This window comes from Pogonomyrmex barbatus, unplaced genomic scaffold (genome assembly GCF_055798465.1).
Source record: "Pogonomyrmex barbatus isolate J1 unplaced genomic scaffold, ASM5579846v1 scaffold5, whole genome shotgun sequence".
Classification (NCBI taxonomy): Eukaryota; Metazoa; Arthropoda; class Insecta; order Hymenoptera; family Formicidae; genus Pogonomyrmex; species Pogonomyrmex barbatus.
The window spans coordinates 9550530-9575816 of NW_028297149.1; the positions used below are offsets into that span (position 1 = coordinate 9550530).

Here is a 25287-nt window from a genome sequence, read left to right on the forward strand (position 1 = left end):
TTTTATTCCCCGGCACATTCTCTTACCGGTGAACGACGCGGTGGAGGTTTTCCTGCTACTCGGCCTGCTGCCGAAGAGGCTGAAGAGTCGTTGAAAAACGCCCAATCGATTCGGACCCTCGGTCTCTCGGCGACGGTGCAGCTTGTAAAGATCGGCCAGACTTTGTCTCGGATCGCCCGGCTCCAAATCCGGTTGACTGCTAAATGCTACGGTACCGCGACGTATGCCTAATTTCAACAAGGGCCAAACTCGTACATGACGCGAAACCACTATTTCGTGTCGTGCAATGATTATGATGGACGCGCATTATTGAAACTTGGATTTCTACCTAGCCGTCGGGATTCCGCAGAAGCGAAAGCGTGTGAAGCAAATTTAGACGACATTTATGCGGAAGCGAGCCGTGAATCCATATCTGGGCGCAACAGGGAATATTCCTCCATTAATCCGTAAAAGACTTATCCGTCTAGCCTCTCCTCTATAAATGATAATTTTAACAAGGACACGAAGCTTATATATATTTATCGCAATCGATTCGTATTATTTATTTAAAGTGTGTTTTGAGCTTAATATCGCTGATTAAACAATACGTTTATTTCAAGCTTGTCGCGACGAGTACTAGTTTTTGCTACTTTATTTTGAGAACGATACTCTCTTATTTCCGTGTAATATCCTAATCGGATTACGGCTACAGCTTCAATATGAAAATCATCTTCGAATAGAAGAAGAAGAAGGAGGGAAAGCACATGTTTCTCATAATAATAAAACGCTATGTGTGTAGCTATTTTCTTTTCCCGCGTATTTACGTATTTTCAAAACAGCAAACTGAAACGTTCTATATGCGTGACGTCGTATTATATGCTATATGTTTGAAATTTCTATTATAATTAATTGAGAAAATTCAGAAGGAGACGCTTGTGCGTATGTGTACCGCGAATTGTAAGTTACGTGTTAATTTCAAAATTGTCAAAAGCGCAATGCTATTCGCATCTTCGTCTAGCTTGCAAGAAATGTTCGTCACCCAAGCAGTGACAGTAATACTTTGACATACTTACGAAGGAACTCGAGATCGATAATTAGTGAATATTTCCGTCATCTGAGTTTCAGTACGCGGGCACTGCAATATATGATGAGTATATCATATATCATGTATACAGTATGTAATTTACGTAATGCAGGGATGTATACTTGGTATATCAATATCGACGAAGAATATCTCCCCGTGACAGTTTCTTGGTGGATTAGAAACCGATACTTCTAAAATGAGAAAACTATGGCAACAATGTTTTCTTCCTAATATGAATTAACTTTGCTCAAAGATTTGCTCCCAGTTAAAGAACCTAAATTATATTAATATATTATCGAGATCCAGCCGCGTTTAATTCGGAAAGATATTTCGAAATTGGGTCGCTCTTCCTCGAAGAAAGCGGCTTTGAGACTCTTTAAAGCATTCGCGAATTTCCCGGAGTGGCGAGACACCCTATATGCATGCATATACACGAAACGGCGCAGCCTTTGACCTCGTTTCGATCCGGTCATGATAGACATTCAGAAATATTGGGGTGGAACGCGCAGTCGGCGTGCAGACTCGTGTACTCGCAGGTACTCGTGTGCGGAATTGTCCGGACTTATCGAGAGGATTTCGGAATTTTGGAGACACGAGTATAATGCGAGAGCTGAGCGTGCGGGGATCGATATTCGTAGCGGAAACGCATCAAATTCGCCCAACAAGCTCTCGCTCGCTAATAATACCGGACGATACTGGTTCTCGCGATCATGGTCAAGTTGATGCGAACGATAATTGGTACACGCGGAGTACTCGATACATGTCTTGCGTTCGCGTGTCGACGTTGTCTGAATTATCGGAGCGTAAATATGCATGTGCATGACAGTTGAAAGCGGATATTCCGCGAGGGAAACGCGCGGTATTTGCACTGCAAATGGCAAAGTGAGACGACGAGTTTTCGACGAGGGAAGTTTCCCTTTGTTAGCGCGCGCGCGCGCGAACGCAAAAGATAGGAATAAACAAAATCAAATTACGAAACATCTATCTCCCGAACGTCGCGGCAATATAAGCGAATGAAATAATTACGAGTGATTATCGTCCCTTTTCTCTGCGCTCTGTAAAAAAAAACTAGATTAATCGAAACGAAAATGGAGACGAACTTATTTCTACGAGATTGAACACCTACAGCTATCCAACGTGGTCTCGTATGACTGATCGAGTCTAAAGTCGAATGCTTCTAAAACTCTATTTTAAAGAGGATTGCCGATTGCTACTTTACCCTGTTAACTTTTTGCTCTACGTTGTATACAAAGCTTCATACAAATTGTGTAAAATGTTACAACGAATAATTAATGCACTATAGTCCCTTCGACAACATCGAAATCTCTTGAATACTAAGTCATGCATATATGTTACTTTTCTCTGTAAAATTGATAATCGCTTCATCACAGGTCTAATTCACGAAATATGCAGGAAAGATCTCGAGAAAAGGTTCAAACGCTTTCTCCCTTGCTACGCTAACGTCTTCTATAACTCGAGCTCTTTTCTCACGCTTCAACTCAGGCAAACGAGCATAAGTGAACGTTTTTCAGGCAATTACGTGCAATAAAGGGATTTCTGTCACCTTTCTCGGACATCTGATCAACGGAAAAAAAAAAAAAAACGACGAAGCGAGAAAAATATTAATTCTTATGATTCCTTCCTTCTCTCCTGCTGACAAAGTTCGATTCGTCGTGCAAGTTTGACAGGTCTATTCTTGCCTTTCCGCGTTTTCGATAATCTGCCAGTGGTTTCCTCACGTTCGCTTCGAGTATTTACATTCGCCAAACTTTAGCTTCTTAAATAAACAATCTATTTCAACGGAAGAGGGTGTTGGTTATTCCTTCGTAGAATCAATGCAGACCTCAGCTTCCAAGTTTAGACTAATGAAAAGCAATCTATCATTTCTCAGAATGCTATATATACCATCGGCCATTGATACTTTCGCGATAAAAGAATGTTTGATTTGATCCAACCGTTCAACCTCAAGAAGGATTAATTCAACGAAGAGACTGAGCTTCCAAAAGTAATTTCTAATTTTTACGTAAAGATCGGAATAGCCTTGTTGTTTTTGCACGGCGGATCTTCGTATCGTAATGTCGATTTGCGACTTACCGGACGAATCTGCGGAAGGCCAGCTAGCTCGGGGAATAACCGGCGGCAGGACACTAAGCAATAAAAGAGGCAAACCACCCCCGATACTTGGATTTCGTTGCGGGATCGAAGCGCTTGATGAGGTGCGCGACGGCTCCACTGGCTCTTGCGCCAGTTGCTTCTCCAATCTGGCCAATTCCAATTCCAACTGTGCCATCTCACGACGATAAACTCGGTTTTGCACCTCTACGCGATATTGCAGCTCCCTGTTGTCAAAATACAAAGTACAACTACTTTTAAAGAAATGCCAGTTTCTAAAAATTTAGACAATTTGCACAAACGTATCATACTCGTATTTGTTCTCTAACACAGATTGTAATCTTCTATTCCAATAATTAATTAATTATCATATTTTTGGGAAACCATACTAGCATATTCTTGAAAACTTCGTCGATATAAATGGAATATAGATATATATATATATATATATATATATATATATATATATATAATTAATATTGTAATAGATGGTCTTTAAAATAGATTTTTAAAATATTTAAAATATAGATCAAATTTCTTATTTTATTCACGACGTTCAATAATTCTGTCTAATTGCGCTAGTTATTTCTAATTCTTATTTAATTGCCTCTAAATTTCGTGAATTTATTTCATTTGCAAAGTGGATATATTCGTTATCAAAAAAATACAATACGATTTTTCTCTTAGCAGCCGGAAAAAGAGCGCAAGGGAATTCTAGGTCGTAGACGAGATAAAGAAATAACATCTAGAAGTCGATCCACCTCAACGATTAGATCCGTAGTGAAAGCTTCTTATAAAACGCCATTCAATTTTAGTATCTCTTCTCTCTCTCTCTCTCTCTCTCTCTCTCTCTCTCTCTCTCTCTCTCTTCTCCTTTATTATTCGTTTCTTTCATTTCTACATTTTAGATTCAAGATTATCTCACCTTCTGTCGTCAGTGACGAATCTACGCGTATTGCATTCAATTTTGAGACCGAGGCTCTGCACGACCGGGTCAGCCCTCTCATCCGCCAGGATGTTTGCCAATTGGGGTAAGAAAAGGAGCGCCAGGGTCGCCGTAGTCGAGGCCAGAATCAGGGCAGTGATCGTGACGAAGGCCAGGGTCGCGCGGTCGGGCATCAGATTGGCTAGCACTACGACGATACCCGACGTAATTACTACGAAGTACACGCTCATACCGATGTATTGCGAGTCGTTTAGGGCTGGAATTTTTACGTGCCTGAAACCACCAACGAGTCACTTATGTATTATATACGGATTAATATTATTCGGATATTATATAATATCCACAGACGGATTTCTGTGGAACAAAAAGGTTGATAAAACGCTTCAACATATTGTTTTATTTAAATAATTTAGTAATCAAAATTCGAGGGATAACTAAGGGATTATAACAACATTTCCTGTGAGAATTATACAGATATGCGAGAAATTAATAGCCGACTCGCTTTCAAAATGGTGCATAAAGTATGCAGCAGATTATCTTTATTATCGGGGGAGCCGGCCCGCTTTGCAGAAACCCACGGATTTGGAAACGTCTTTATCTCTAAGCTCACCTTGTTTCCCAAGCCATGTAGACCCCGACTACGAGTAATAAACCTTTGTAAACGTAGAGAGCGCTTAACCAGCCGTTCGTGTGCTGGGAACGGCACACTTCTACCTGCAAAGGTAAATAAAGGCTTTATGCACCAGTTAATTGGCTGCGGCTCGTTAACGGTAATTACTGTGGCGTAACCGTGACATTCGTGCCATAGCCGTCGTGATGATCCGTCTCGCCTGAGACGGCGAGTCGGACATTTTTCACTTTGCATTGATTACCTGAGGCTGATAGACGACCCCTCGGTCCTGCGGGCTTATTTCCAGGGTAAGATTTTGCAGGTGACGTTGCATCGGGTCCAGAATCACCCACAGGGTCACCACGACGACGTCGATCACCAGAAGCATGCAGATTAAGAATATCAACTGGGTATCCTGGAGCAGCTGGAAAGCACGAAGCGATAACCATAATTTATGGATCTGACCGGAACATCGATTTCACGAGCGCACGGAAACGCGTAACTTTTTCTATATTTTTTTCCGATACAAATATTGTATCGGAATATTTCCCGTCGGATTACGTTACGCGTACTGAATAAGGGTGGAGAATTATCGTTCGCATGCGGACTAACTTTGTTCTTGACGACCCCGCTTCGACTTCTGGTAAAGATTCTGTGTACCCGATAAGTCTTCGTGAACATCGAGCCGAAAGCCAGAGAGAATCCGGCCGACAGCAAATACACTCTCGCCTGTTGATAAAATGATACATTATGTTAATTCTTGTTTTCTAAGCGAGAACATTCGTTGTGTTTATACAAAAAATATTATAAAAGTACTTTGTAATAATTGCCAAGAGAACAATTTTGACATGTAATTATTATTATACAATTATTTGTAATCTTTAGTCATAGTAATCAGTGCACAGCTACGTCTAATCATTATTACCGTGTGCATGTTATATCATAGCCTGTAAACAGAACTACATTTCGTTACCAATTCATTTTCTTAATTATCTTTTAAAGATACGATTTGTGTTGAAAGAAAATCGCGCTCTCAACGTAATATCTTATATATCGATTCGCGAAGCGTTCAGTATTGGTGCAGACTATTGGCATACATAGTAAGTCAAATCGACACTGATAATATTGATCGCGTCGTTGAGGACATTAATATTCCTTGTAATGGATGTTAATCACCTTGCACACTGTAGGATAATAACCATCGCTGTCCGGTAGCGTGGCGTCGTCCAGTCCCAAAAGTATAACGGCACCGTAGACCAGGCCGCAACCAACCGCTATCATGTTATTCAGCCTCGGGCTTGAAAGTTTTATGCTTCTGCCAATATCCGGGAATAATGGATTTGAGTGATATATCGTGATGATTTGCATAGATTTATGGGTATAGCAAGCACCATTTCTATAAGTAAGCTGTCTTCATTTATTTTGATTCATGAAACGAGACGTCTCGCATCCTTCTATACTTATTAAGATAATTTCATCGATCATTCTATTTTTTTAACTAATCAATAAATGTTTAGAGAGCATCCGAGTAAATACTGTTATAAGAATCACTCTTATGCCCGATTCCATGTAGATTAATTTTAATCTCGGTTCAACTTACTTTATCTTTAGCTTTATCCTTTTCTAATCCTTGGAATTAGAAAAAGATGAAGAGCAAGTTAAGCCGAGATTAAAGTAAATCTACGTTGGTGGAATCGAGATCATTGGACGTCCCTCTATTCATATTTATATTATATTATTTTATCGATTGTATGACGGTCGCGCGTACGCTGCTTGCATGTATATCGGGACACTGGGGGAACATCGGGCTTACTTGTGCTTGCGGAAATGAAGATTAAAGGCCAGAAAAGCGAGAGCCAAGGTGACGCCGACGCTGGCGATGCAGGTGATAGCGAGGAACGCGGCGGGTGCCACTGTCACCATTCGTAATCTGCGGTGCAATAACAAACTCGATCACTCTGACCCGCTGATCCTCTGAGTTTGATGAATTATCGAGCGACGTTATCGAACGGCGCGTACACTAATTCAACACGTTGTTCCCGCGATGTTATAATCACTATCGCTATTGCCGTACGATACATTACGTTAACTCAGGCTACAAGCCTGTAATTATCGTTGTCGAATTATTACCGTACGCGGGAATGCGTGTGTGTCGGTGCCGGCTAAATATTTGACGGTGGCGATGATTTGAGATACTCCACGTGTAACGACGATTATTTCATTGACCATTAATCGTTTCCGCGCGAACACGGGAAAATTATCGATCTTTATTTCTTTCGGATTTTGGTTAAATCCAAATTTTGACGATGAAAATCAAACGTAATGAAAATGCGCGCTGCAAGCGGTGTGTCAATATCTTTCCCTGTTGCGTTATTAAACTATTGATTACTTAGATATCTAGATCAAACACATCATTTTCATGATATGCAAATTAGGGCGATCAAAGCTTGATTTATCCGATAACTGTTGAACGGTTTAATCAAGTGTGATCACGCTGTGATAATACGTACCGGAAGACCCTACGAGCCGCTGGTACTTGCCCTCCGGGCCATCTTGTAGCCTCACATCCTGGACAGTTCATTATCAGTTTCTCATCTTCGGGAGTGTAGATAGCTATTCTCTTAATATCGCGTCCTGTAATCGAAAAACTTTGCTATCAGCCACCGGAGGCATGTCACGTGGTAAAGGCACGTTATCAGATTTCAATTGGATCGATTAGTGAATTTCGTCTCCGCAGTCCTTTGATGACACAAAAATTAATAGTCGTCACTTCAGATTAATTAATTGTTCCGCTTCTAGATCGCAATATTTGTTGCGCGCTGGAATTGTTTAAACTACATTTTTCGAAATACAAAAAGCTCAATTACTGCTGAAATAGAAAGAAATAGAATTGCGGGATGGCGTAGCAAGTTGAATTTTGTAGGAATAAAAGACTATCGATTTTTACTTTAAACTAAATTTTTTTGTCCGCTCTACTCTATTCCGCTTTCTCTTTTCTTTCATCGTGAACGTCTGGTAAAACTGTTCCGTTCGTGTGTCAGAAAATAAGCAGCGGAAAGAGATCGAGACGTCCAAAGGGACGTTTATTCATATTGAAAGCGTAATTTCCTCTCTCTCTCTCCCCCTCCCCCTCCTCTCTCTTTTGTTTGCACTTACTTATTTTCTTCTCTTTATTAAAAACAATTTTAAAGGAGAAATTAAATAGCTTTATTAACGTCTCAAATCAATGACATTTGTAAAAATAAAAAAAGAATTTAAAATATAATCTGCGAGTTAAAAATATCAAATGGCAAATAACTCGCGATTATATCTGATTGCACACTTTCAAGAGTCAAGTTTCATTCTAGCAATATTAATTTTAGAAAAACAAACGTGACTCTTGCCGAATGTCAATGATTATCTTTTTATTGGGAATAGAATTACAGTGCACATCGAAAGGGCAACGTTAATCAAACCGAGGCTTCAATTCCTTCTACTTCGTCGTTCGGTGTCCTTAGAAAATCCATTATCCGTCCCTCTTTCTCTCGTATTCGTTCGGCGATTTATCGGTCGGTGTCGATAAGCTTGGATATTCGCGAGGCTGGCAAAAGGTGGATTGAAGCCGTGCAAACCTTGTCAGCATTGCTTTCACCACACCTGAGGCCGAAATTTCAATGAAAACCCCATTCGAATAACGGATTAAGCGCTATATTCGATTAATGTGACTGCTACGTAAAGGCGATCATTTTATAACAAAGCCTGATTCGAGAATTAGAACGAACGTATAGTATATACGTACTGTAACAGAAGGGATGTTTATTTTTAAATTTCAATAACAATATTAAAAATGTTAGTTTGTCTCGTAATAGTTAAAATTTTAATTTCTTTTGCGTTTTAATGTAATGTAATGTATCGCATTTACATCAGAATTTAATATATATTATAATTGTATTATTTATAATAAAAAAAGAGAGAAAAATATAATTTTGTAAAATAATGCGACGTATGTAACAATTAATTTAATAATAGAGTAGAACATGAATAGAAGATTTTTAATCTCTGTTACATTCTAAGAAATAAAGACTATATTATAACTAACGTTCTAACTGTCACTCGTGATAGTATACAGATAAATTTGTTGAAAATTCGGTTTCAATTAAAATTTTTTTGACAAAATATAATTAAAATAAAAATGATATTAATTTGAAATCGGTGCAGTCGCGATCAAATAGAAAAATTAGCTAACAACAAATATAAACGATAGCTTTTTTACAGCATGCCATCTTAGAAATATGTCTCTTAAATCTTTAAACAGACTTTTTGCATGCTCGATTCTGAAACAAGTGATAGTGATCTGAAGTTCTTAAAAGGGAACAGGGATTGTATTTCTTTTACAGTTACAATTTATGTCAATAGACTGTGTATGATTCTGATATTTTTGTATTAAAATTTTTTATTTTAATTAATTCTGGAAAAACAACATTAAATTATTGTACAATTATTTATATATCATCGAGAAATAATGTAGTATTATTTTAGGATATTTCATATATATTAAATTTCTCGATGTACCGTTTCTAAAATATATATTTTCTGTATATATTATAATATTTTCCTTCATAAAATTTATATGTAATGTAGCGAGGAAAGAGGTTCAAGGATAGAAAGAATTCGTTTAATAATTTATACTTAATTATTCGAAGATAAAACAGATAAATCCTGTATAAATCAAGGAATTAGAGTTAGAATGAGTAAAGATATTAAATCGCACAAATTAAAATATATATTCAAAGCTCACTTCCAACACATGAACTTGTTATGCAAATTTAAAGTTTCAGTAAACTGCTTTTCGTATAACAGACAAATACACGAGCCGAGTACTTTTACCAATTTGTTGTTACTTTCATTATGCAGAATATCTTAGAGTCGTTCTGAAATATTCTGTAGGTACGTCTATGATTTTCTTTTATACTACCAAGAGCAGTTAGTTGTGTCATATCAAATTTAATCCGAGAAGCAACAAAGAATAGTCATGCCATTATATTTATTCTTTCTGCTAGAAACTGCGAACATTTTATTTCGCATTTTATACTATCTATACTGCCTTTTGTTTCTCCCCTTGTCACATTTATGTGAGTTTCTTCCTCATGTATCTCGAAGCGCTTAAATCCATTTTACGCAAACTGTAATTCGCAGTCGAAATTGCAATAGACTTTTATTCATAATTTTATCTATCGTGTAGATTTTATCTGTCGTATAAAGAATATCTTTAGGATAAACAATTCTGCACATTACACGTAAAACTTAAAGTTAAATAAAATTCTATCGTGGATTTCTTCATAAATTCTCCCGCGCATTTTAGATCGTGCAAAATGACTTTTATAGCCTCCTGTATCCAGCAATTTGTTTGCCTTTCAGCACGTCGCGTGAGCTTGTTTCCTGATTTCGCTAGTTTTCGCCACGGCGATTATCATTTGGTAGGAAGAAAGAAAAATTGGCGAGCGTGATTTCACACATCTGTATAATAAATTTTCGGCCTATCTCTCAGATTGCATTCGCCCGGAACGCTTCAAACGTAAATGGCGGAAAGAATAAAAGGATTTGTCGCTCGTGCTTTTATAGGAGGTTTTATCTTCTTCTTTTTTTTTTTTCACGTCCGTCATATTCCGTCAACATCGTAACGCAATTCCTTCAACGAATGCGTGCGCCGTAATATTTCATGATAAACCTGACAACGAGCGCGATGACCGCTTTCCTGCGTACTTAATCCCGCGTGCAAATCGGCCACGACGAATTTTAAACGCTATACACGAGACACACTTGCTGAACAAATAAATCGATAGAGTACCGCTTGTGCACAGAAATTATATTCTCGAGTGACCTCGCGATACCACGGCACAATAAGGTAAAGAAGGTAAGGTAGACAATGACCGATAATGAGTAATGGGAAAATGACGGAAATGACAAAGTGAAATAAATGGTGCGATAGATGTTGGTGATGTAATCGCAGTTCGCCTTCGAAACACGTAACAAATTTATTTGTCGACTTTGTCCTGCATCATTACCAAGAGTAATCGGAAAGTCCCATTATTTAGTCGTAATAAATAAAATGAAATTCAATCGTGCGCTGCAGTTTTTTCGCTCACAGCCAATTTTCACTTCAACGTGATATGCAAACAACTCTCTCTCTCTCTCTCTCTCTCTCTCTCTCTCTCTCTCTCTCTCTCTCGCTCGCTCTGTCTCTATCACTTTACCCTCGCAAAAATAGTCGAAACGAGTCGAATCGATATCTACGACAGCTCATCTTACAAGAATCTTTTCTGTAAGACTGTGCTCAGTCTTCTTCGTAACCCTCGTTAGCCTTTAAGAGAAACTACTATCCAGTCAGTTCACTCCATCGCCCATGAGATTCCCCTTTGTCCGTTATTATACCCTCAAATAAGGGTACGTGATATCAATTGATCCTTGCTATCTGGTTCATCGAAAGACAAATAATTTATTCCTTTCTATTTTCTTGCGTGGTTCCAATTGCGTGTTGCGTTGTAAAGTCTGATGTAAACTTTTGCAACACGAGATTTGGTATTTGCCATAGAATTTGATAGATTGCGGCAACAGTTTGACAGCTGAAAACAAGCGCGTGATATAAGAGAAAAAAAAAAGAATGAGACAGGTCACAGGTGGTGAACGCGCGGTAGCAGTCGATACTATTTAATTTGTCCAAACAGTGCGAACCTTTTTGTATCGGTCCTCTCTGTAGTTGCCATTGACGCCGGAAATTCGTGTCAGTTCGTTGACTTTATCTAAAATCGATGCCGCTGGCACGAGGTGGAAAAAGAAGTCGCTACTTCGCGTGGCTTCGAGCAAGGGTTAACGTGCTGGGCGATGAGCGTGCGATATACCACAGACGGTCGCGTTATCAGAACGGCGTGAAAATGGTGAGAGATTCTCGGGTTCAGCGCTCCCGAGACGAGAGAGAGAGAGAGAGAGAGAGAGAGAGAGAGAGAGAGAGAGAGAGAGAGAGAGAGAATAGTAGTTTTACCCAACAAAACTGATAAGTTTTTGATTCTCTTTGGTAAACCATCTAAAAACCTTCCTAATAATGGATACTTCTCTCTCTCACAATTATTTTTGTCCCAACTGACACCCAACTAATGATTTCTCACCACGATACACGGAGCAGAAAATAATTCTCGCGAGTTTCGAAAAGTTTTTCATCGTCAGAATTTTATACGAAAACATTATAGGATTACGAGCGTTGAAAATAAAATGTATCTTAAAACATTTGTATCTTAAAACATAGGCAAGGGAAAAGAAGGAGAGAGAGAGAGAGAGAGAGAGAGAGAGAGAGAGGAGAAAAGTAACATAAACTTTGCGGTATTACGTACCAAGAGGATCTCAAATTTAAACAAAATACTTAAATTATCCATCTCTTGGTTTCTAAATTTACTGTGGCAAGAAGCAGATGTCCTAATATTTATCATAAATTTCACGAAATCTTTTAAGTATTTTAAATCATCGATGTATATATAATATAGATGTATATATAATCATAGATGTATATAAAATAAATTTCTACAACAAGTTGCTTTTAATAATTTAATCAATATTACATTTGTCAAGTTAACAATGAGAAATATATATTGATTGAAAATATTTGTAACATAGCGATAGTGTATGAAACGGTAGTATCCTCGTTTAGGCACAAAATTCGTAAAATTGAAAAATACATAAAATAGATTATTAAATAATATTCATGTTAAATAATATTCAACAGATCAATGACATATCATCATATTCAAGCGCATGATCTCTAACATTGGAAAAATGTGCTGGTACTTGTTATATTCATAACAAAGGACGAAAATACCGAGGAACTACCCGTTGTTTTCTATTGCAGCTTTTAAGAGAGATTGTTCGGGCTTCCTGCATGCCGTTTTTCGGATAACAAGTCGGATAACAAGTGGGTACAGAGAGACAGAAACGACGGGAATAACGAATCGTGGCCTCGATCCCGGAATGCGCATCGAGGATACACGTGAAAGTGTGGCAATACTCCTAGATATAGGTGACACACTGCGGAAATATCTCCGCCTATTATCCCCCGCATACATTGCCGGGGGCGGGAGGAGGAGGGGGGGATGCGAGCGAACATGCGTGGCCGCGTTATGCCGCGAGGAGGAGGCTTGATTTCGCGGAGAATTCTACCTCTCCGGGATTCTAGGCATACCGGAAGTCGGTGCTTCCGCGGGCCACTCGAATTATGCGTCGGCATTGTGTTGCCGGCAAGAGAGTATTCTTGACCCATTGTTCACCGCCGGCGGCACCATGGATTTCGGCTCGCGCTTGCTGCAGGCGGAATCCCGAAATGGATCGTGCCCGTGCGTTCGTGCAAGACGCTTCGATTCGCTTCAACGAGGCGTATCGATTGTCGCGAGGCAAAGCTTTCGCCAGCTTTCCCTATGTCGCGGAAAATATCGCGACGCTCGTTTCATCCCGCGAATTTCGCGCACGTAAATTCTCATCGTCGCGTCATCCCACAAATCTCATTTCCGCGCAGATTTTCGGGCATGGTTTAGCTCTACGTTTTTTGGATCCCCGAAACGAATTTGTGGTCACCGTAGATGCGCGCGCGTTTGCATTTTAACGACACGATTTTTGACCGGGCGTTACGAGAGTTGTACAAATATGCGACGTGAGATAGTTCTTCTTCGGCATTATCTCAGATAGACGCGCGATCTCTCGTTGCACCTAAATGATTAGTTCGGTGGAAATTGCAATGCAGTTTCGTCAGAGCAATCTGTCTTTTGCATGGAATTAATTATAAAATTTTGGCGAAGGTGGACACGTCCCATGAGAATAATACGAAAGCAATTACAACGGCATTTATCTTGGTTTTGCGGCTCCGCATTTTCCATTATTTGACCACAACGCACGACGAGAAATAGCTGACGCATACATTGTAATTATTAATGTATTACGGTAACAGCAGCCGAACAAAATAGTTTGAAAAGCACCTCTTTTACTATAAACCTCTTTTATCAAAACTACTCGGTAATAATACGTGATTTTTTTTTTTTAATGCAATCTAATTGTAAGCTTGCCATTGTCATTGTCATTGGCTAATCTGATAAACGTGTGCTGTACGTCGCTCTGAAGCCGACTTCAGCGATTTGAATGGCGATGAGAAAAATATTAGTTTAATAATATCATAGCCAAGTAATACCATTCAGGATATCTCATCTCATCTCTTTGCGCGCGCTTTTTTCTCGTCAATTTCGACGAGAGTTCATCCTTATTAATAATGCATTGACTTTTTGCCGAGAAGCCTGCCGAGTATTGTCATCGCGTTACCGCGAGATTCACGACGACGATTCTATCTCTCGTAGTTTATATCTGCAGACGAAGACGACGTTCTGTCGTACATAAACCGCAACCGTCGGCTGATGTTTACTCCGCTCCGCGTTTCCGCGCAACGCGAAATCTCCGAGAACCCTTACGAGCATTAAAGTTCGGCGACGCCGGCGCGAGGGATTCGAGCGGTTCTTTATTTTCAGGACCCGAACTCTCCCTCAACCGCCATGAGGCGGAACCACCTCGGGGAGAGATATCCTATATCCTATATCCGCGTGATAGAAAAACGAAATCGTCAATTCGCGCGTCGAGAAACGCTGCAAAAAACTAACTGAATATTCCTCCTCGATTCTCCTCGCTTTTATTGTTGTTTCGTTATCAACCGCCTCATGGAGCCGTACTTTAATGCATGCGAATTTATGATGGGCACGCAGTAATCGTAAGCGGATTTCACGCGTCGAAAGAAGTGCGGAATCGCTTTCGCTTACGGAAGTTGTAAATTCAGTTACAGCTCTAAATTGTCCGACTTTATTAATTTCGTTACGGTACTCAATTATCTTTTCGCATGGTTAACATTTATTCATAATAATTCTATGGAGCTGAAATTTATACTACTATTTGTTAAAAAAAGTTTATGCAGTTTATATATATACAACTTATAAACAGGATGAGAAACGAAAAACAAATATGAAGCTTGTAACGCAAACAAACCGCCGTGGGACCGTAAAATTTCGCGGTGAAATATTATTCAATTTATTCCAGAAAATAAAAAGTTTCTGCAAGAAACTTTTTCATGCGTTTCGTCAACGCATTGTAAAAAAGAAAAATCTTTTTTTGCCATTATTGAAATATTAGAGGATAAATGGTTGAATGTGTTAAAAGACTCAACATCATATTGGAAATCCATGAGGATCAGCTCCAGAGCATTTAACGGGATCGTGATTGATTGCAATTAAATATATTGAAGTTAAGGCAGGTGGATCGATTTTCACGGTGCAATATATGATATATTCGATTATTATGTAATAAGTACAAGATTTAGAATATTACAATAATTATTTTTTTTTTCTTTCTTCTCTAAAGACATATGTAATCTTACAGAGTACTAATATTAACAATAAACTTCATAAATCCTGATAATCCATTATCCTAATAAAAAACAAAGCCTTGACAGTGATACAAAAATTCTACTTTTTTGACAATGAAATTAAAAAGTGAATATTGTGTACACCTGACAGCCGCAATAACGCACCTGTTTAATTGACCTGTATTTGATTAAACTCGAGGCGATGCAGGAGGTCGATAAGTATTGATTTTCTGTTAAACTAATCTGCGGGAGACATTCGGTTTCCCGCATTATGACATTACGTTTGTAAATAGCGTTAGATATGAAATACTGGATCGCATGTCCCAAGTGACGTATAGCAAATAATTATGTTATTTTGATAATTGAATTAAATAACATAAACTATACATTACAGGATGACGCTCTGCTCAATTGTGACATATATTTGATTTGGACTTGGCTTTAAAAATGTAAGAGAGAGGATAAAAATTCTATGGTAGCGTCACATGTGCGAGCGATGTCTGATTACAATTTTGAGTACAAGAGGCACTCAGTTTTATAATTCAATACCAGTTTCACGAACGAAGTTAGTAGTTGCACAGTCGGGCTACTAGTCGAGTTACTAGTTTGCGAAGTCTATGCGATTTCTCTCGGATGTTCCGAACGAATGGGAATGTCATGGGAAGTTTTCATGCCGATTTGTTAACAGAATGATGACTTTGGCCTATAAATAGGAAAATGCGCAATAAACAAGCCATAATACCAACAGTAGCCAACAGTAGCAAGAATTAATACTATATTTTACAAACAAATTTCACTTTACAAATAACATACGACGAGTTGATTCAATAATGTCTTGAATACAAGTGACACGATATGTCAAGTCGCATGAAAAAAGAATGCACTACTACAACAACAGTTTATCTCTTTGTGACAACATATAAATTGAAAACGTAGTTATATGTAGCTCGAGTTCCCTTTGCGTCCTTTCTACGACAAATGCGGTTAACTCTACTTGTGTATATATACTGTATTGGAAAAGGTAATATCTCGCTGAAACCGAGAAACTTTATAAGGCCGCATGTGCAATTAAGCAATATTACGACAATGTTAATAAATTGAATTTCCAGCTTCATATGTGCGTGGCGGTGGATACGTTTGCGAATAATGGAGAGAAGAAATGACCAGGAAAAGGTAATCATGGTAAGCATCAGCATATATCACACGGCCCGCTTTTCTCAACTAATGTTTTTCTGGATTAATTAACGTTATATTCGAGCGCGACAACGGCGTTACCGTAGCGTTAATGACAAAAGGGGAAGACTAATTTTTAATTTAATGCAAGTGTCCGCCTCGCTGTGTACGATTATTTTTAAACGCGGCAAATACCTTTTGCAGGCTCGTCAACGACATAATGACGCAGCCAGAAGTAGTTACTGCAATTAAAAATGTAATATACATTTCTGACGGACACATTTTTGACGGTATTGTTATACATTATTCTCAGAGACTCATGTTACTATGACAATCAACGTACTCGAGCTACCCGAAGCTAAAGAGGCTCTAGTCAGGCCACTCTCTTGGGAATATAAATAAGGAGACATGTGTAAATTACATATTCAGATCGCACAACACATCCATTTATCAAAAACAAAAAATCACTATTGAAACTGAAGAAATTATTGGAACAAATCACTGTGTAATGTTACTGAAAACTTTTTAAATCAAAATGTCAGGTATTCTCTGAAATTTTTTCAATATGTCTTCATTCTAAAAGTCTTCATATACAAAATATAAAGTTTTCTCAGAAAATCATGAAACGTGCGATGAGAAAATCCAAATAATAAATGAAGAAGTGCACGCAAGCTGCATTTCAGTGAAAATAAAGAAAAAGAAAAAAATTATGTAAAGAAAATATTTTTATTTTGTAGACGTTATTTCTATATTTTATTATAATTTTAATAATTATTTAGGAATGTAATTAATACTTCATGCAATAATGTTTGTTATGTTTTTTGCGATATGCTTTTATAATATATCATTTATTTAAGTTGCAATAAGCGACTTAATTCCTGACATAAATTGTTCGAAGTAATACATACGAAGTAAAACATAATTGGCATTCATTTAAATGCATAAGATACTTTAGCACGTCATCGCTCGCGAAAAAATGTCAGATTGGAGCAATTTGTGCGGCATCGATAACAGGACGAAACAGGAATATCTCCATATCGCGACAAGAGAAATGAATAATCTCGGGATTCGTAGCGATCGCACGACGTGCGAAGCGATTTCTGAAAGGAAGATTACGTTTTATGTTTGAGGGAGCACGCACTATGAGACACCTGACAACATACGCATCCGCGATAGTTTCCGAAGTTCCGCGGCGCGGAAATGCTCGTAAACAAAATGCATTAGCGGGACGCTAGACACGCGGCTCATAATAGAAAATTCATAAATTGAATTATACGCGCACCCACGCGTCAGTTGTCCTCGGTGGCAGAATACGTGATATGCCGCATCGTTAGAATCGAGCCATTGTCTCTGCTCTCAACTCAGTTGTATCGTTTCGTCATATACCCCGGGCGTACATGAGCTCTTGCTCATTGTACGTTTAACGCCCGTTATTGACATTCGGGCCGACCGGATGAAGCGTAAAGTATCCGGTATCCGGCGAAATGTGGCTAGTCAGTGAGATTTCGATTCGATGCGTCAACAAATGGCTTTATCGTATTTATCCCCGTACCCAATCTTGCTAAACCAATAAACCATTCTCTAGTTTCTCGATTCGAGTCAGTTGATTCGTTAAATTTGGGATCTGGATTATTAGGATTATTATCCTAGGAGAGTTGTACCAGTCAAATTTTATTATATGTGTCATTTCGTAATTTTCATTTTGTAATATCCATGAATCACTGAACTCACCGTGCATCTGGTAAAATGCCGTGATGCCAACGCGATCCGCATCATCGAAGGAAACCGGACCCTGCAAATAGAACGAGAACGAATACGTGACATGGAGAATCGCAAAATTACGATGACACGGTGAAACAATGTCATAAAACGTAAAAGACAATTAGAGACATTTATTACTAAAACGTGAACCCAATCGCGCGTTTAATCATTGTACGCCAATATGAATTAATTATACCGTTACATCGATTTCGAACGAATTATAAAGGATTTCCTCGAAAAATTTGTTGCTTTTGAGGGAAACGAGAGAAATAATAGTCACGGTCTACAATCACGATTTTGAATTTAACCTGCGTCCATTAGCTTCACATTCATTGAAAAGTTCTTCATCTTTGATTATTATTGAAAACCTTCAAACTTGATATTTTCTCTAAGGAAGACTCGGTACCAAGTTCGTAAAACGAAAAAGATCTATGAGAGAGTGAGAGGATGCCCTATATATATATATATATATATATATATATATATATTTATATGGATTTGTATGGGGCAATTTTGTGTACTTTCCCGTGACGTCTCTCAAGTTTTTTGCGAGCGTACGAATGTACGTAATAAACGGCCACTCTCTCCGTGTTTTATTTATCTTTCGGCCGTCGAGACTCACCGAAACTCCGATAAAGCGCAGATTCTTAAGCTGCTTCAGCAGAAGTTTGGCGAGGTCCTTCCTCGTGTGCGTATACTGCGACATGCTCTCGTTCCGTCGATTTAGGAGAACCTCAGTTTCAGCGAGGGCGAGCGCCATGGCCCACACGGCATCGTAAGTTTGACCAGCGAATTTCGAGTGTGTGACGCCTGTATTATTCAGCTCCGAAATAAATTTCTTACTAGTCTGCAAAACGAAGAGAAGTGACGTGTAAAGCGCGTCGGGTGATTCGCGAAACGTTCACGCAGTCGAATAGGGTATAATTAAATCGCAGGCGTATAATTAAAATAAAAATTGAGGCGAGAAAGAAGAGAAGTTTGAATTGACTGACGAGCGAAAGGTTAATTTAATTTGTTGTTCATGCCGACGACGCGTATGTTTTTTTCCCTCGTCTGAGGGGAAAAAAAAGCGACTCGCGAGCGTAAGACAAAGAGAAAATTGCGTCTCGTTAATTTGACATTTCGGCTACGTTGAGATCCGTAGAATATTGACACGATGAGAAAGAATAAAAAAATTTAAATTTTTAACAACGTTATTTTTATTTGAAGCGATGAAGCGCGTTATAAGCCGGATCAGCAGAGAACATCGCGGTACGATATTCATCAGAATAAATTTGCGTATTAAGTAACAAGAATGGCGAAACTCTCATTTCTTGAATTTGCCGCAATAAATCTGATTAAGTGACTACAAATCATGTTTTATTATAGATTAGCATACGGTAAGCACCCTTGAGCTTTTTGTACGCCACATTAAATTTCGCTGAGAGGTATAATTGAATCTCCGTTCCTATAATACTCGCTGAAACATCACGTACGTACATTTATAATTTTACGTTTAAAGTTGAAAATTGCGCACTGAAGGAGAAAATAGTGACGTCGAATCTTTCCCTTTATGTTCAGCGTACCTCCGGATACTCTTCCGGTGGTTTAACTTTCGGAACGCGTATCTCCATTTAGTTCGGTTATGCGGTAGGCCGAAAAGTTAAAGTGATTACCTTCGAAAGAATCTTAAACACTCCGCCTTTTTATATGTTAATTCTTGAACTATCAGACCCCTGAGTATTATTTGTCCGCTAATAATATTTAGAGTCAAATATATTGCACTTTGAACTTTTCGCCGATTTAGATGTAATTTGGCCATGACTATTTCTAAATTGAGAGCATGAAATAAACAAAGGAATAATCGAATGATAACAAAGAGCTACACTTATCAACCGCTTATTAATAATAATTATTTTTCGCAGAATTGCACGTTTAATTAATATTCTAATTAACACTGAAAATATTGAAGTAAATTTCAAAGCAAAATGAATATTATTTTCGTAAACAAATAATTATGATATATTTCGCTACTATTTACCGAAAATAGATAAGCGATCTGATACTCATGAAAAGCATTATAATTTTAGAAAACTTTCATAATTAAGATCCAATTTGTTGCAATTTTTCTACATAAAAATAATGATGATATCAATTCATAATCACGAACTCGAAGCGATATTTCTCGTGATGACATATCATATTTCAAAGCATTTGTTTCACACGAGTTTTCGCATCTATTTTTTTAGAAACGGATTAGTGCATCTGTCAAATTTACGTGCAAAAAAAGCACAGTGTTCTTTCATGCGTGGCGCGCGCCTGCCAGATTTTCAAAACGTTCAACTCCACGAAAAATTCATACAGCAACACGCAGCAATAATTGATCTATATTTCGCATACCACAAATGTTTTTATTGTACAATACAAACATTCTTATCTTGAAACATATATGCGTACAAAAATAAAAGATAAAATAAATAAATTATAAGTTATAGATAAAAATTGTTCATATATAAAAAAATATTTAAAAATTGTGTAAAAAAAAGTGAATCAAACGTGTGAAAAAAAACAATTTTAACTATATTATTCTTGTTATTAAAAATAGTATCGCTTTTCAAAACTTTAAATGAAATGGAAGAAATATAATAAATGAAATTTAAAATCGATAATAAATATGTATGCAGATTATCGCGATTAATAATAGCACAAATTATAACCAACGAACTAACAACAAAATGATGCAAAATGATGCGATAAAATATATCGAATATGTTGCATATTTTAGTGATATTTATGAGGAATGAAATATTCAATTAATTATTTTAATTTTTCATACAAATAGCGTAATCAACAGCAATTTTTTATTCTGTTGATAAAAGATTTTTATTTAATGTTTTTAATTATGTTCGATTATTATAAGAGTATACTTTTTTAAACATATTTATCAATATAATGCATCGTGAAAGCTGTAACGTCATTATTTTTACCACTCGACTATGTCGAAAACTTATACGGCAAAATTATTCATGTTCATATCGCAAGAGGAAGTGTGTCCCGACACATACTCGGGACAGATCTATATTGGAAATGTTCGGGGGAAGATGTCGGTCGGATGTGAAAAGTAGTGCGACGTGTACAATCCACGTATGACGGCATCGCGAGACGCCGTCTATTTTTGCGACCCGTTATTTTCGAGAGTGCTCAAAATCGACGGTAACTTTTGACGGCGAACGTCGATTACAGCCGCTCGTCATTAGACTGATTACCTGGCTCTGGAGGATCTAATGTGTGAAAAGGCGCTACGCCCCACTCGGTCCCCTTTCTACCTTGACGTTTTACCACGCGGACCTTGAATGGAACAGAATAGAAGTCTCGCCTATAGACGCGAGACCTCCAGCTTTCTTCGCTGCACACTCTAATTTCCGCTCGTGGGACTTCATTTATTACGCGCAACAGCAGCCAGGCGTTATTATTGCAACGGCCCTGCGACTAAGCTTTCTCACACCTTCGCTCCCGTTTATGGGGCGCAGAATTCTGCAATTATCGCTGTTGTTAACGATAACGATCCGGAACGATCGTTATCTTTTTTTTTTTCCTTAATTAAATATTACATTATGAACACGGAATGCTGTAAGTGCAAATGTCGCTGAAAACAAACGGCTGGTCAAAGGATGCGTGTAAATTAAAGAAATTGTCGAGAAACTTGGCTGATAACGTGTATATAAATATATAAATAATTACATAATATGTATCGTTGAAATTAAAGGTTTCGCTTACTTTAACTCAACGTAGCTTTTTCTCGATTGCACGTTAAATAAAAAAGAAGCAACGTACCAATCCCGATGCGCTGGTCTCATTTCCCACGACCGTGGGGTGACTCTTGACGATGATTAAGCCATCCAGAGTCTGCAACAGTTGAGAGAACGAACACTCTCCCCTGTTGCTGACGTGCAATTGCCACCAGTCGCCGGTTATCTTCAAGGAATCGATGGTATCACCTGGTAAAATCCACGCGTAATCGCCACCGTGCATCCCGAGTTTCCAAGCCTGCAACGAAAAGGAGAGACAGTAGCCCGCGGTGAAAAGATTCAAGTTTCAATCGCGCTCCCGCGAGTCTCAGAGTGAGCCTGTTGCGTTCGCCATTTATCAAGATAGAGGAGAGGAATACGCCGGAACTCGGGCGTGAGAGATTAAACACGTCGCTGCAAAAGAACATTGTGCTGGTTCATCGCGGTTTGCGCGGACAATAGGCGCGAACGCACAATGCAGCGCGATAGTGATACCACATTATCGCGATCGATTGTTGACACGGTTGCATGACTCGTCAAGGTAGGTAGTCCAGGCGACGCGAGATACGCGAACGCACTCGCCTCGCTTATCGATCGGTTTACTTCTCCGATTTACCGAAGGACAGAAGCTTATGGGATTACGTTCGCGATCGCGTCGTTTCCGATCGGATCTTAAAATCTCAACTGGAACGAAGAGTCCCCATTCGAGAAAGTCGACGGCGATTGCGACGTCAGTCAGGAGAAATTATTTACGACGATCTCATAACGACGAGGCTAGATGTCCCGTCTAATGAGAAACAACTCGGAGAGAAAGGTTATTCGCGGATCCTCCGGGGTGTCTTTATAAAATATATCTCCCGCCGTGTGTCTTCTACGTTTTCTCGTTGCCTCTCTCTCTCTCTTTCTCTCTCTCTCTCTCTCTCTTCGTACCTTCGTCTTCCGCTCCAGAATTCTCTTTCCGCTCCTTTACCTTTACCGGCTTTGCCAGGTGTACTTTGAGCATTGTAATATCTGCCTAAGGCAGATTTTGTATTGCCTTCTTGCTGGTCAAGTTAGCGGATGACGAAGTAGGTCATCGTTATGAAATTGTACTTGAAGTGCACTTGGCCGACGCTTCGCGGACTCTCGGTTTTGCGTCCCCTGAGATACAATCGATTAATTTCTTCCGAGAGGCAAGGTTGTAAGCGAGAAATGAGCATACGCTATAACATAATTCCATGCATGTTACATTATGTTTGCTATATTATTTAAAAAAGTTGCCGTTTAAAAAGATTTCTGTTTCAATTTGAATAATTTTTGTAATATTTTTTAATAGTTTTAATGTACAATAATAATTAAATATATTTTGTGCCGTATATTATATTTTTGTCTATAAAAATTCCTTTTATCAAACTCTATAAATAATTTTTTTATTAAATACATTTCTTATAGCAGTTAAAAATAAAATGTCAAATTAAATACCTATATAAAATCTAATCTAAGATAAAAAATATTAAAAAATAATGATTCAAATGTCAAAAGAAGTTGAGTATATGACTCAATTTGACATTTGTATTTTTTTGTATTTGCATTTGACATTTGCAGAAGTATAGATTTTAGAAACATTCGGAGCTGTACAAAAATGTTAGCTTCTGGGAGAATAGCATATGTGGGTATTTTGTTGCAAAAGTAAATGGCATACACACACACACACACACACACACACACACACACACACAAAAGCATATACAAGACAAGGCGTGCCAAGAGAGTAAAGAGCGTATCAGTTCTTAGTGAATCTAAAGGGAAACCTCTGGAAAGTATCGAGCACGTACATTCTCGTAAATCAGGTTGCCGCGTTTCTTTACAGGCGCAACGGCTAGTACGCTGAAAGTAGTAATAAAAAGTTGTTACCTAGTATACAAAAGACCGCGCTAGCGCACTTAATGGCCAGAATTATTTGTGCTGTGGCGGAGATCGGGTAGGAAGGTCGCCTGCGTGCTACCGCTTTACTTAAAGTACGGTTTTTCGATAACGTTAATGCACGTGATCCCCGCGAAGGAATAGAAAGAGATAGGGAACTTATGTGATCATTAAAATATATCGAACGACAAATTTTTCATCCCCGTGCCTTTGTGCAATTTTCCTTACAATGGGAGATTCCGCGGCGCTCATTTCTAAGTAATTGAGTAATTGGAAAAAGGGTGATCTGAACTGCCTCAATTATTTAATGACAGCCGATGACGATGTACTCTTCTTCGAAATGTGATCGATTCTTCCACGTGTGCGTCAACGTCGCAGTTTATTATTATCCATTAATTTCTAAGGCAACTTGTCACTCAATATAAAATAATAGATTTGTGGTCTGACCACAATCCAACGCCGCATCGGCTTATCCCGTTTCCCGATTGATCGATAGATTGAAGATTTGTCCGTTTCACCGGAAAATCGTGTGTTCGTTACGTACGCATCATCAGCGAATATCGGACGCAAAAAAGAGAAATGGGATTAAAATCGTGCGTGTGGAAAGTTATATATTGTTTCAAGGGAAATCCCCGTAGGAAAAAATTCCATACGCACGATGTCAGTTTTTTAGCAATTGCTTCGTTATTTTGTTATAAAAGAAAACTAATTCTTTTGCTTTATGTGATCAGCCATTGTGCTATTATGAAAAGTCTATCGTTAAAGTTCCATATTTTATATAAACGTTTTACGCAGCTATTCCGAGATATTTATGATATTTATTTGATGGAATCAAGTGATTATGTCCTAAACAGTAAAATATATTACATGGGATATATTATATATATTTGATCACAATTTTTTATAAAATAAATATTGTGTAACCGCAGAAAAAAGGTATCATAATTATTTCAAAAATTTAAATTGTAATATATATATATATATATATATATATATATATATATATATATTTAGTTACAATTTATAATTTTGAGATAATTATAATTATATATATAAAATCATAATTATAATATCTATGATTTTATATATATTCATAAAAAACAATATTTATCAAACACATTTTATATTCGCCATATAATTGTTACACGAAAAATAGTAAAAAATAGTATTAATATATTTCAATTAAAAAAAAATATTTGTGTTTAATATATTAACTCGTTGCTACTGATATCGAGTTTTATACAATTAATCTCTTTCACTTTGTTGTTGTAGTACTCTTTTTTTACTCGTATTGCGTATTGGAGAAATGTGTGAGAAAAACAGACAATGCCTGTCTCTCTAGTCGTAATAAACAGTGAAAACGTGACCTACGAATATTAAACATCGCGGAAACGTAACGATCGAACGATTTATAAAGGAAAGCACGATTCGGCACTAATCTAATGGTCGCTCCACGAACGGCGACAATTGACATTATTGAATCGCCAATACGACCAAGATGTCCCATCCCACCCTAATCTTCGTGTACCCGGAAAT

At 38.0% G+C, this 25287-nt stretch overlaps 1 protein-coding gene across 5 annotated transcripts in view; it reads right to left on the bottom strand.

The window, feature by feature from the left end:
• The window catches only part of GABA-B-R3 (gamma-aminobutyric acid type B receptor subunit 3), a 60806-nt gene that overhangs the window by 3245 nt on the left and 32274 nt on the right, over nucleotides 1–25287 (bottom strand). For 2 of the 5 annotated variants that reach the window (XM_089082054.1, XM_011639194.3), the window contains exons 6-17: nucleotides 21896–22108; nucleotides 18705–18929; nucleotides 18053–18113; nucleotides 7242–7365; nucleotides 6545–6661; nucleotides 5908–6046; nucleotides 5344–5460; nucleotides 4994–5155; nucleotides 4732–4835; nucleotides 4101–4394; nucleotides 3158–3402; nucleotides 27–227 (exon numbers count right to left, since the gene is read on the bottom strand). In XM_089082054.1, coding sequence (XP_088938180.1) covers nucleotides 27–227; nucleotides 3158–3402; nucleotides 4101–4394; nucleotides 4732–4835; nucleotides 4994–5155; nucleotides 5344–5460; nucleotides 5908–6046; nucleotides 6545–6661; nucleotides 7242–7365; nucleotides 18053–18113; nucleotides 18705–18929; nucleotides 21896–22108 — 2002 coding nt within the window. The other 3 variants (XM_011639196.3, XM_011639195.3, XM_011639197.3) reach the window with 3 other exon arrangements.